Source organism: Melanotaenia boesemani, chromosome 3, assembly GCF_017639745.1.
Source record: "Melanotaenia boesemani isolate fMelBoe1 chromosome 3, fMelBoe1.pri, whole genome shotgun sequence".
NCBI classification, from domain to species: domain Eukaryota; kingdom Metazoa; phylum Chordata; class Actinopteri; order Atheriniformes; family Melanotaeniidae; genus Melanotaenia; species Melanotaenia boesemani.
Window position 1 is genome coordinate 36,702,980 of NC_055684.1, and position 12,797 is coordinate 36,715,776.

The window sequence follows — 12,797 nt, forward strand, 5'->3', positions numbered from 1 at the left end:
GGCTGTGTTTTACTGTTGGTCGAGTTGAGGCATGTGTGTGGGTGTGTATCTGCTGCTGGTTTTTAAACATAAATTGTGTTTGGTTTTGTGCTAATGCATCAGTATAACTCACAGACTTTTGAGGTTCCTCATCTTACTGAAAGCGTCGGGCTGGATGGAACGAATAGCATTCTCCCCCAAGTTCCTGTTGGCATTTTAAACTTTGTTTCATTACAACCAAACTTGTACAAAGAATCCATCAAGAATCTCTCTAGACTATCGACCATGATGGAAATATCCAGGTCTGTGTGTGCACGGATAGGTGCCAACTTTACTGTCTTTTTCCTGCCCTCACTTGATAGAAAAGTCTGTGAAAAATCTTAGAGGAATTCCATTTCTTTTTTGTGAGCTCACCATATGCTCAATAACTTAGTTCCTGACTGAGGCAGGAAGAAAAAAAAAACAGTCCAAGGCTGAGATTGTGTTAGGCTAACAAGAGAGAAGCAGCTGGGGTGTTTGCAAAAGCCCCTGTCGTCTCCTCTTACAAAGATGCTATTAAATTGCTTGCAACATACACTCTGCCAGCTCCTTTTGACTATCTTACCCTCTCCCTCCCTCTCTTCCTCCCCCACTTTAGACTCAGGCTCTCTCCACATTTCTCTCTAGTGGGATACTCACAGGTGTTCCAGGGTCTCCAGGCCAGAGAAGGCTTTCTTGGCCACGGATTTGATCTTGTTTCCAAACAGAGTCCTGCCGTTCCAGAACATGAAGGGCGTCGATTGATGAGGAGAAAGGGAGAGGAAGAGGGGGTGAGAAGAGAGAGCAAGACGGGGAGAGAAGCACAATTAGCCAGGCTGAATCTGATAAGAGTGAGGGGATTGGGGTATTGGAAATCTGAACTGTGTGGAGATTAGCCAGGAGGAAGGGTGGGGGAAATTGAATGGGGGCTGCGGTGGGTGGCTCAGGGGCGGGGGGCACCTGGGTTCTGTGCTGCTCTTCAAAGATCACTTTTATCTGTATTAGAATTTACCAGCAATGAGCAGGCGTGGCTGTGTGTGTATATTTACATGTGTGTGTTTTTCCTGCAGAGATTGCAAGACATCTGTGTTGCGTGGCTCGCAAAAGCTTTTTCCATCTCTGTGTTTTATTTATTTATTATTAGCATTAGAACCTGTAACTGCAATTACAGGTAATAAGTGGAATGATTGAACTAATAAAACCAAAAATCATATTACGGAAAAGCATGGAAAAGAAATAAAGTACCGGCTAAATAGAGCCCGTAACACCACTAATCAAGAGGCATCGTGAGGACTAAGGAGCTTCCCAAACAAGTCAGGGACAAAATATCTTTTCCAAATCCAGCATCACAACAAACCTGCCTAGCAAAGTCAGACCACTCAGAGAGGCAACAAAGGTGGCCCTGAAGGAGCTGGAAAGTTCTGCAGCAAAGACTTATTCATCTGTCCATAATTAAATTCAATTTAACTTTATTTGCATAGAGCCAACTCACAATTAAAGTCATCTCAAGTTGCTTTACAGACATTATTAAGTCAAGCCAATTCATTATGATCCAATTAAAATCAAATACACATTAGTCCAATTTAAAACAGCGTCCATACAAACTAATTCATAAAATATAAGAGCCTAGCTCAGAAAAACCAACGGATTGCATCAAACCCTGACTTGGATTCATCCTGAGCATGCTGGGGCGGTGAGCGGCACTGAGCTGTACAGTCCACAGAGTGATGTAGCGAGGAAAGCCAGAGCCATGCTGGGAAACCGGAACCACCAAGACTCCATCCAACATGGCTCAGGCCGGAGATACAGAACCATGAGTGAAAAGTGACAGATTAAAAAAACTCTTATTTTCCTGTGCAATTATTTCATTTTTCTGTTTTTATTTTGGGCATTCCTTATTGAAGGATAATATTTGGAGTACTGGACTTTTTATTTAATTCTAGTGGTTTTTAATTTAATTTTTGTGTTTTTTATTTGGTGACTTTATTGGAAAGTCATATTTGGTGTATACAAGAGGAGATTTTATCGTTTCAAGTTCATGAAGACATGGCTGTAAACCAAATTTCCCATCAGGGACAATAAATAAATTACTTTAAGTACAGTTTTGGTCAAAGAAAACATTATTTCTGGCACAAATCCAACGCCTCTAATCAACCATCACAGGGAAGCATGGTGGTGGCAGCATCATGATGTGGAGTTGTTTTTCCCATCAGCAGCGACTGGGCAATGAGATAATGAATAATGCTAACAGGGAAATTCTTGATGGATTTTTGAGTCTTCCAGCTTCAACTGCAGCATTAATTTTGCATGCTCTAGTTTTCTGTTGGTTTCTCTTTTATTCAACACAATAAAACTTATTTTGAATCTCCGAAGTTGTTAAAATGTTACGTATGAGTAAAGATACACGCTCACTATAAATGTAATGCCAGCTTGTAAGGCAACAAAATAGGAAAAATAGTCATGGGGAGGGGCATAATTTTGTCTGTCAGATCAAGAAGTGAGTTGTTTCTTGCCTCCAACTTGAAGTTCTAATCCCTGCCCCCACCCCTCTCTCTTCACTGCAGCCTCCCCTGTTGTATTCTTCACTTCACAGAAAGAGGAGATATGGCTGGATGCCTCACAATGAGGACCCCAGTGTTCAAACCCATCCACATGTACACACAAACAAATTGTCCTAACACAGGGATGATGAGCAGGCAGCTTTTTTTTTTAAGAGATTCAGAGAAGCTAACAGAATCTAGTTTGCACTTCCATCCAACATGGCTGCACTGATGAGCTTTTGGGAACCCTGTATGTGATGTGGACACTTAGAATTCCCCCTTCTTTCTCTTTTCTGCATGTCTTTCTTTCCCATGGCTGGCTCTGGGATGGAGCTGGCTGCTTCCGCCAACACCATGGCAAAAGGGGCAGGGTCAGAGGGTGGGGCATGTGGGGCGTTTGATGTTTGATGACTGAATACGACCCTCAATTTCACCCTCTCTCAGCTCCAAACAACAGAGAGTGGGAATGCGGGGGACAAGAGGAGTGAGAGGTATGGAGGAGAAATAGAAATAAGCCTATTGGGGAGCGAACCCCTGCCAGCTTGAAGAAAAGCCCTTTCTCTCCCTCTTTCTTTCAGGGCTGCTCACACTGGGAACCATCTTGGCTGGACATCATCTTTTCATCCTGCAGGTTGATGATTGCCGCTCATTGCCAGAGACGTCACACTCGCTGCGATTTTTCAACTCGCTGGAACTTGCTTGACTGATGAGTTATCATGACAAACATGACTCACTGTCTTTCTTTGAACCACTATCAATGAAGGGAACCCATCTTGTTCATAAAGGAAACAATGAAAATGACTCAAATGGAGAGAAAAGGGCCTGGCTTCCCAAACGATATGTTTCTTTAGAATGTTTAAATGAGGGGTCAGATCCTAAGGAGGCAGGTATCTAAGCCTCTGAAGCTGGTATCAAGATGTAAATCTGGACATCAAAACTTTTCTATGCATACTTCTGCTTCTGTTTCTGAATAGCTGAGATACTCCCAGAATCAGTAGTGGACCATGACAGAGGGATGTAAAAGAGGGATTGATAGAGGGAAAAAGGAGGTGGAAGTAACAGAATAAAAGAAAGGGGAGACACTCACAGCTTGTTGAGCTTGTCCAATCCAGAGAAGGCCCCATTGGTGTCCTCTATTGTGCCTGAGATGTCGTTATGGTCCAGTTCCCTGCAGAGAAGGAGAGAAAAGAGAGGGATAAGAAAGATGAAGTGTGGGAGGAGACGAGCAGGGACAGAGTTGCCATCATAAAGCGCTTCAAGGCCCTGGCAGAGGTCGATCTGGAAATTGCAGGGTAGCTCTTCGCCCATGCTTCCTCCCACCATGAACCCCTCCCAACCTTTTGCACCTGGCCCTAAGAGCCCTTTTGCTGCTCTGCTCTGCCAACCAAGCGCATTCTTTTCTTTTGCAGGCGAGTATGTGTGTAGAAGCAAACCCCAGCACAAGGAAACATGTATAATTCATGACGGCGAGTGCACAATGCCTTGTGAGAGGCCAGACAGTTTGGAGTGATGGTGGCAGGTATAGTACATCCAATAGTCTTAATGGGGTTAGGGGCCAAGCTTAGCCATGGCCAGGCAAAGAGAGACTAGAATCAATGAATAAAAAGAAAAGAAAAAAGGGGCTTCTTTTACAGCACATTGGGGGTTTTTAAACCCTTGCTGAATGCATCTGCATCCTCCTGTGAGGTGAAAAGAACTACCTCCTAGGTGAAGTTATAGCTACAGAGAAGCCACCACTCCACCCTTCTGCATGCGGATCAAAAAGAAAAACAAGGATTGGAGAGTTCCTCTGAACCATTAAAAGACTTTCTTCCAAACTTGAGAAAGGCCTTTGAGGTTGATGGTCAGCTACACCCTCCATCGCCTCCAATCCCCCCTCCCTCTGCTTTCCAAGCATCTTTTATCCCCCCTGTGCTTTTTTTCAGTGTCCGCTGGCTGCTGTCTTTAGTTGGACTCGACTGGGGCTGCCAATTTCCTACTCTTTCTGGCTGGCTGGATGTGAATGGCCATTGCCTTGTTAAAGCAAGGCCATGGGTGGGGGCTGTGGAGCTGAGAGACCGGGCACGGTGAAGGGGAGGGGAGCCTGATGAGCCAACGACCCCCGTGGCCGAATTAGAGGGGCAGGCTGGCTTGTTTGGAGCTTTCACACCCTGATGCAGGCTCCAGCCCCATGCCAGCACAACCAGCAGCGCAGGCCCAATTAAAGCTCCCCCAGCTCCTTTTCAGGGCCCTGCCTATGCCTCTCCTCCCCTCCACTGATTAGATTAGGCCTGCCTCAAAGACAGAGAGCAGGGTGACACAAGAAATTTAGCAAAAAAAATCATAGACGTAGATCAAAAGTCTTTTAGGATAAGAAACAAACATACAATATGTTTAGAAGGAAGATGAAGAAGATGTCATTGCAAGTTAAATTCAACAAAATGAGCAATTCAGAAAGAATCCTCTGTTCCATCCTCTAACTAGGTGACTAACACACAGCATGCCAGCACAAAGAGAGGGACCCTATGTGCCCTTTGGCTCATCACCCCACTCAGAGAGAGCTCGTCTAGCGAGCTCTGGCAAAACTCTTATTACTGGGAAGTAGCAGAGCCAAGAGAACCTTGGTTAAGAACCAAGACCCCAAAGTCTCTCTGCTGTCCACAGATATACTTTCTTTGCTTCCCTCTTTCTCTTTCTTTGGGGCTTTTTGTTCAAAATGTGGATGAGAAGGAAAAGAAAGCTTGGTCTTTATTCATGGCTTCTAAAAGTGGAGAAGGATATCAATGGAGCCGAGTGACATGGAACACTTTCAGATCCAAGTTTGTCTGAACACAAAAGCAGACAAAAGGAGCAAAGTGGGGGGAAAAGGTAGGAAAAGTAACCAATGACAACAGACACCTTGTGGAAGGCATGAATATACATGAATGAAAATAAGACGTTAAAAAGTAAACAACCCTCGCTTTGTAAAGTCACTTGAAAGGAGCTACATAATCCTAATTATCAAATATCACAGAGGCAAACCAATATTAAACAGCTCAGCTTTCACTGCTCCCAAGTGACACATCTGAGCCTCATCGCCTCATCGCCAGCAGGCCTTAATGAGTGGGATGTTGGGGGGTCGTTTGGGGCTTGGTACTTACAGGATGCGTACGGCCTTGAGGCCCCTGAAGGCCCCCTCGTTGATGTGGCTAATGTAGTTGTGGCCCAGCCGGAGGGTGTGGAGATCCCCCAGCACAGCGAGACTTCCTTCATCCAGACGGGTCAAGTTGTTGTACGACAGATTCCTGGAGGGAGGGGAGAAAAAAGACACAGGGGTGGAGAGAAAGTGAAGAAAAAGAATGGAAGACAGTAAAGTGTTGTGTGTGAGGTCTGGAAGGAGATGACAGGTTGGCAGAATGCTGAATCAGCTTGCAACGCCATTACATCTGCGACCCTGTGATGTCTTTTTCCATTGTGCTGACAGAGAATGAGTTTAGCAGCCATCTAAGCAGCACTCGTATCCTAATCATCTGACATGGAAGACAACGTTGGAACTTGAACATGTCTATAAATCTACTTGAGCATGTGGTAAAACCCACAGGAACACACAGTCACTCATGTACAGAAGCACTAAAAATGTTAAGATTAATCTGTATTTTTTGGAGAATAATCAAATAAGACACGAATATTTCCAGTTGTAGTTGCTGATAGTTGACATGCAGGATCAGTCAAACATTTGGACACACTTTCCCATTAGATTTAATATGAAAGTGTGTCCAAACGTGTACTTGACCAGAGAAAACCAAGGCTCAAAACCTGTTACCACTGCTTATCTTTTTCTATTTTATACTTATTGATAAATCCTGATTTCAGATAAATCCTATAAACTCATCTTTAAACAGTGTTCAAAGGCAGTATTGTGCATTTGATTGCCCTCTCTGAGCCCCTCTCCCTCTGTGCATCTCTGCAACCAGGCCTCAGGTTAGCTTGACCAGTCATGTGTGCAGAGATTCTCCCTGATGAGTAGCTGAGCCGGCGCATTGGGAATGCAATAACAGGCTCCTCATAAAGACGACTCACTCACTTCTATCGGCCGTTTGGGTCATCATAACTCTGGATAATAAAAATCATATAACTGGCGACTGCTGCGGTGTCGTGGGGCTGATTTGAGAACAACGCTGGGAGCAATCTGTCATTCATAAGATGTGCACACAGGAAAAGGACGCTGAGATACACAGAGCAAACTAACATGATCACAGTCTACTGCTTTATCCCTTTAGACTGTTACGCATAAACAAGCACAGGCGCCACAGATAGCCCGGGCTACCTCCTAGTTAGCAACGCCTCAGATGAGCGAAGCACTTTAAAGGAGCATTATGACACTCATGTCAACAGTACAGGAGAGACTGTCGGATAATAACTTGGTAGACAAAGGAGGTGAAGGTGATCCTTGAGTGTAATTACCACTGCACAAACAACAGGATTACACGCCAGTTTGCCAAAACCCTGCGCTTCAGAATAGAGTACAAAAACTCTTGTCGAAGGGCTTGTGTGCTGTTGAGCCAAGCTCTAATTATGGGATAAACAGGCTTATCCTGAGAATGGGACAGCATATTGGGTGTTAAAGCAATATGTCATTTAACCCTGGGGAAGGTAAACGGATGACAGGGGTAGTAGTTGGAAACAGTTGGGTTCTCAGGCTTTAAGACAAATTACTGCTACAAAAAATATTTACGTGCATCAAATTAAAAACGTCAGCTTTCATTCAATGCAGTTATCACCCTGGTTTTCGGAACTTAAACCACTTTTTTGCACAAAAGGCTGGGTGTTCAGGCTCATTTAAATGCTGGTACTTACAGCTCCCTCAGCCTCTGGCAGAACTTCCATCCATCAGGGTTGATCCTGGCTATTGAGTTGTTGCTAAGAAATAGTTGCGTAAGGGAAGTCAGGCCGTACAGGGAGCCACTGTTCACCTCCGTTAAGTTGTTGTAGTCCAGGTGGCTGCGTGAGACAAGTTTTAGAAAAGAGTTCTGCAGTGAGAACTGGTCCAACAGTTTCTGGTAACAGCAAGTCAGCGGCATTATCGGACCCAGGTTGCATTAAAACTACAACATGTCTGAAAAACTGCAACACAATTTGTGACTATTAGTTAAATTAAATGGAAAATGATGTAGTAATTGTGTAATAACTGCACATTAGGAGCGAATTAAAGGTTTTTTTATGTAATTGTGAGCAATTCCAGTAAGGGTACAAAAAAAATGTTGTATATTCCAGTAAGGTGATTACAAGGTGCAAATAGGATCAACCTATCAGGCAGTTATTACTCCAAGCCCTCTGCTATGATAAACGATGGTTTTTATGGTATAATGCTGCACAGAAGAACATTTATGTGGGATAAAAGGTCCTGATAATGCATCAGATTTCCTTTTTAAAACGTACAGGACTTTCATTTTGGCCAGATCCCAGAAAGCTCCATCTGTCAGTTTGCTGATGCTGTTCCTCTGAAGTTTCAGCACCTCCAGGCTGGACAAACCCTGGAAGGTAAGACCCTCAATCTGACGGATGCGGTTCCTGTTCAGTTCTCTGCAGGGTAGATGGGAAAAATACGACATTTTGTCAGGTACTGGACATGCAGGAGCATTTTAAGACAAAGCAACAGGAAACTTCTTGTTCTCCAATTATAAACAAGTCTAAACTCATGAACCTTGTCTCATTCCTCTGTGGTGTGTGTTCCTGCACTGACAAGGGGTCAACGATGTATACTCATGCAGACATAAGCTTAAGGATAAAGCTATCTCTTTTTAAAATAGCAGAAAATGAGAGAAAATGTGGTTGGAGACTCTGAAAAACTACACTTGGTCTATGTTTGCATGCAACAATGACTCTGTACAGCTGCTGAGTCTGTGTGTGAAGGCTGTAAAAGCCCCCAGGCTGGCAAAGATAAACATCCATACAAGTTCTTTTGTGTCCAACGTGCATCACCGCTAGCTGTAGATACAGTGTCACCGGGCCACCTGTTCAACAAAAGGCACCTGGGGAACCTGCTGGAGCCACAATGGGGGGAGGACTCCCATTACATGAGTACCTTTGCTCTCCGAAACGGAGGTGTTGAGCTACAAATGGGTCGGCCTCAGCAATATGCTGGAGGGAAGTTTGACAAAGATAATGGAGCAGAGGATAGAACTAACCACTTTGGGGATATGGAGGAAGGCAATAAATCACCAATAATGCGGCCCTGGTGTTTACCTTGTCAGACCATATCCTCCCCAAGAGGTATAGCTCACACTAACGGCGTTCTAAATGTTAAACACACAGAGCTTGATCAGCAGACGCTGGGAAGTCCTCCTTATCCAAACTCTGAATTCTCCTCGATGCAACTATTTCAACCAGGAAACTCATTCATTTTCAATTTAAACACAAACGTCAAAGATAAGTTTTATTTGGAGGTAAACTATTCCGACTGATCGTAACAGAGCGATACTCACAGCTGGGTGAGCCTTGGAAGCTGGAAGGCTCGAACTGGGATCTGGCTGATGCGGTTTCGGCTCAGTCTTAGAACCTGCAGGGTTGAGCCCAGGCGGTCCAGCGCTCCGGGTTCCAACACATTGATCTTGTTGTTACCCAGGTACCTGAACAAATTTAGTTGCAACATAAAGGATTTAACACAAAACCTGAAGCATGTTTACAAATTCTCTTGATTTTGCGTCCCCTTCTGGGCTGAAGTCGGTCTTCTTTTGGTACATACAGGTATCGGATTTGAAGGCCGGCAGGGAAGCAGGGCCCTCGTAGCTCAGTGATGTCATTATTGCTGAGGTCCAGGGTTTCTGCAGACACCAGCTCTCTGATCCACCGGCCATCGATACTGCGGATCTTATTATGATGTCTGAATAAAGAGCAAACATAAAAGACATTAGACATGGCCAGCCAATGACCTCGCTAAAAAAGTGTGTACCAATCATCCAGAGCAGGAGGACACTCACACCCCCCTCGGTCCTCTGAGACCACTCAGGCACAGAGAGCAGAGTACACAGAACAAGGTGGCCTCCATCCACAACAAAACATGTCCTTCAAGAGCCTCCAAACTGGAGCTCGCCTTCTATAAACTATTCCAAGGGCAAAGAGACCGTCACAAGTTTCAAGTGCTTCAATGTGTCATGGAATGGACTGGTGGCAAAATGCTACAGAAAAGATGCAGCTACCAAGAAAAAATGCCCTGATGTGCCTGAGCACAGAGAAGCTAGCAGAAGTTTTCCAAGCTGAGCTGAAAAACACAACCATTCACCTTCAGGGAGTTTCCACACAAGGAAAAATTCTGTCTCGGCTATAATTTGTCAGGCTGTGCTGGCCAAGAAGATTGAGAGAATTTTAACCCTACTCAAGGGTCTTGGGAAGAAAGGGGAGTCATATCCAACCCCACCTTATCCTCAACATCACTGGCTGGTTATTCACCGAATGAGAAAAAAAATAGAACTGTACTAATATAGTAGAGGAATACTGTCGCAGTCATTACCATCCAATATGAGGACATGAAGGGGATTGTGGGTAACTGTGCTTGACAGCCATCTCTCTCACTACCCCAGCGGCCTGTTAGTGCACGTATCTGAGTGTGTTAGGAGGCAGAGAGCATGTGTTACCCGAGTATACATGAAAGCTTTTGCTGGGTGACACATCTGACACATGACTTGGTGCTAACTAGAGGTGGGAATTTCATTTAGTATCGCTTTCATCTGCAAGACGAGGTCCAAAAATAAATTAGAAAACAAAAATAACGACAGAGCTGAAGAAGTACATTTATTTTAGTGCTTAACCATTTTTTGAAAGCACTAAAGGAATTATTTGCTCTTAGAAATTTACTCTTAGAAACTTAAGATATATCCAATGAGTCATCCTGCGGCCATCTTCTAAAAGTAAGGCTTGAAATATGTAAGAAACTTCACAAATAAAGTATTTTGACCCACTTAAAACCATCAGCAAAATGATCACGCAAAGTCAATTCACCAAAATGAGGTCACTGTCTTCTCTGAGGTAAAGAAATCAGTTCTCGTCCTGCGTTGTGGACAGATGGACGAACCCAGATAGCAGACGTACATTTCAACTAATCATAAAAAGTTTAAAAAGGTTATCGTAAGCCAAGACTTATCAACTTTTCAGGACTGTGTGTGTGTTTGATAGAAAGAGCAGGTGTTCAACCAGTCGGACTCGTGAAAACAAGGTCAGCCCCTACTTCCTTTCTAGCTTCAAGCCAGCAGATGAAACACACACACATATTTACTGGTGTCTGAGGGGAGGAGGGGGGTCACACCACAGTGGCCCACCTGAATAAACACTGCAGAAATGGTTAAGGATGAGCACACATGCGCAAACACACACACACACACACACACACACACACACACACACACACACACACACACACACACACACACACACACACACACAATATAAATAACAAAGCGCATATGGGACAGAGCAACAGACAGTGGCTACAGTGAGCAAAAAAGAGAGGCGGAGAAGGAGGAGGAGGAAAAGGGGGTGAAGGGGTGAGGTGGGGTCAACAGCTGGTGACCTTTTGCTGGGAAAAACAGCTCAGTCTCAAACTGGTGGGAGAGGTTGCCCTCTCCAAGTCTTCCTCCGCATTAACCACACTCCGCCCCTCCACCCCCACCTCCCATAGCCAGATCCCAGCTGCATGTTAGAGGCAGATGAAGCTTCACGCTCAGTGTTTGAAGTCCACACATACAATAGCAGCGTTTATAAAAACTGATTGTCATAGGACCAGCGACATTTCTGATAAAGAGGAGCTTGGTTCCCTCTTGTTCTCTTTGATGTCCGGGGGTCTTATTCGCCTTGATTCCACTTAATTCCAAATCTCATTACCCTGCCCCATTGACCGTCTGATTATCATGAGCCCAGCTCATTTTGACACGTCTTTTGATGTATGGAAAAGTGCATCGGGGGGTTTACACTAGCGAGCCCATTCTCCTGTTTCCAGTGTCATCCTTTGAGGTCGGTTGTTTGGCCTGTTCCCTTTCCGTTTGAAGCCAGCGGTCGGGACAAAAGGAGAATTATTTCAAAATCAGATCATCCAGTGGGCCATATGATTTTTATCCCCAAGCTGTTTTAAAAAGCCCCTTTGATGTCGACTGGGCAACCGAGGAGTACAATGGGAAAGTTTGTGCTGCTCTGCTGTCACTTTGACACTTTGTTTTTAAAACTTTTCGTTGCTTCGCTTTTTTCTTTCCTTTTTTCTGTGCCATCCTGCTGTGGCATTCTGGTGTCTACAGGACCTCGGTGGGCTTGCCAAATGCATTGTGGGACTGTGGGAGCCTGGCATATGGGCTTTGAATGTGCCATCATAAGTTTCTCAGAAGATTTCTGCGGCTGTGAAATGATTTCCTTCCTGAGATGCCCTTTTAACTGGTGAAATTTAAATGGACAAAATTCTACCCTGCAGCAAGAAAAAAAAACAAAAAAAACTGTCAATCTTTGCCTTATTGAAACTACAAGGTGCTTTAATGAACAACAAGATCTTCTAGAAATCAACACCCACCATTACTTGTTTAGTTTACATAAATAAAGCTTCGGATATAAAACCTGCAGGAATTTGCTCTCAAAGATCCTGAATTAAAAAGCATTGAATGTGTTTATGCTTCTTTATCTTATGATTAATTTAAAATTATCTTGTAAGCTGTATAAAATAAAATATAATAAATAAATAAAAATAAACAACTAATGAATTGATGCTACTTTACGACCATTACAGGTTTTTTTTTAGGAGGGGGGGGGGGGGGGGGGGGGTATTTGTTCTGCAACTATTTTGTTCTTCAGGACAATGAAGGCATAAAAATGTAAGCCGACAGGAAAGTAGGGCTGATCGATTAATAAATAAAAAAATAAAACATTTGGCATGCAAAAGCTTTAAGTTTAATATGTTTTTAGAAAAGAAAAGGAAAAAAATGTTTTAAAATCGGAAATTGGATTTGGTTCGAAAAAGAGATTTTAATGTTGGCCAAGTCGCCCAGCCCTACTGGAAAGCTACATGTCATTTAATTTACCGTCTGCTGATTATTTCTGCCAACATACACACAACTCCAACCTCCTATCGCACCCCCCACACGTAACAAACATCTAATGAAATTCTGACAATGAAAAAGGACCTAAAACCAGACTTTTAAAACCAATTTTAAACATGTTAGCCCAATTAAATTTAATAAGTAACACAGTAGGGAATCAATTAGCCAGTTCTTGTGGTCTGTGACAAAATCGGCCAAACCAGAAATCCCCCAGCTCTAAACTGAAAGG

General features: G+C 43.8%; 1 protein-coding gene across 1 annotated transcript in view; it reads right to left on the reverse strand.

Annotated features, from left to right (window-relative positions):
* lrig1 (leucine-rich repeats and immunoglobulin-like domains 1) overlaps nt 1–12,797 on the reverse strand; it is a 33,255-nt gene that overhangs the window by 8,076 nt on the left and 12,382 nt on the right. The window contains exons 4-11 of the mRNA XM_041979670.1: nt 9,241–9,378; nt 8,981–9,124; nt 7,935–8,078; nt 7,353–7,496; nt 5,657–5,800; nt 3,625–3,705; nt 658–729; nt 113–184 (exon numbers count right to left, since the gene is read on the reverse strand). Of these exons, the coding sequence (XP_041835604.1) occupies nt 113–184; nt 658–729; nt 3,625–3,705; nt 5,657–5,800; nt 7,353–7,496; nt 7,935–8,078; nt 8,981–9,124; nt 9,241–9,378 (939 nt within the window). The remainder of the gene's footprint in view (nt 1–112; nt 185–657; nt 730–3,624; nt 3,706–5,656; nt 5,801–7,352; nt 7,497–7,934; nt 8,079–8,980; nt 9,125–9,240; nt 9,379–12,797) is intronic.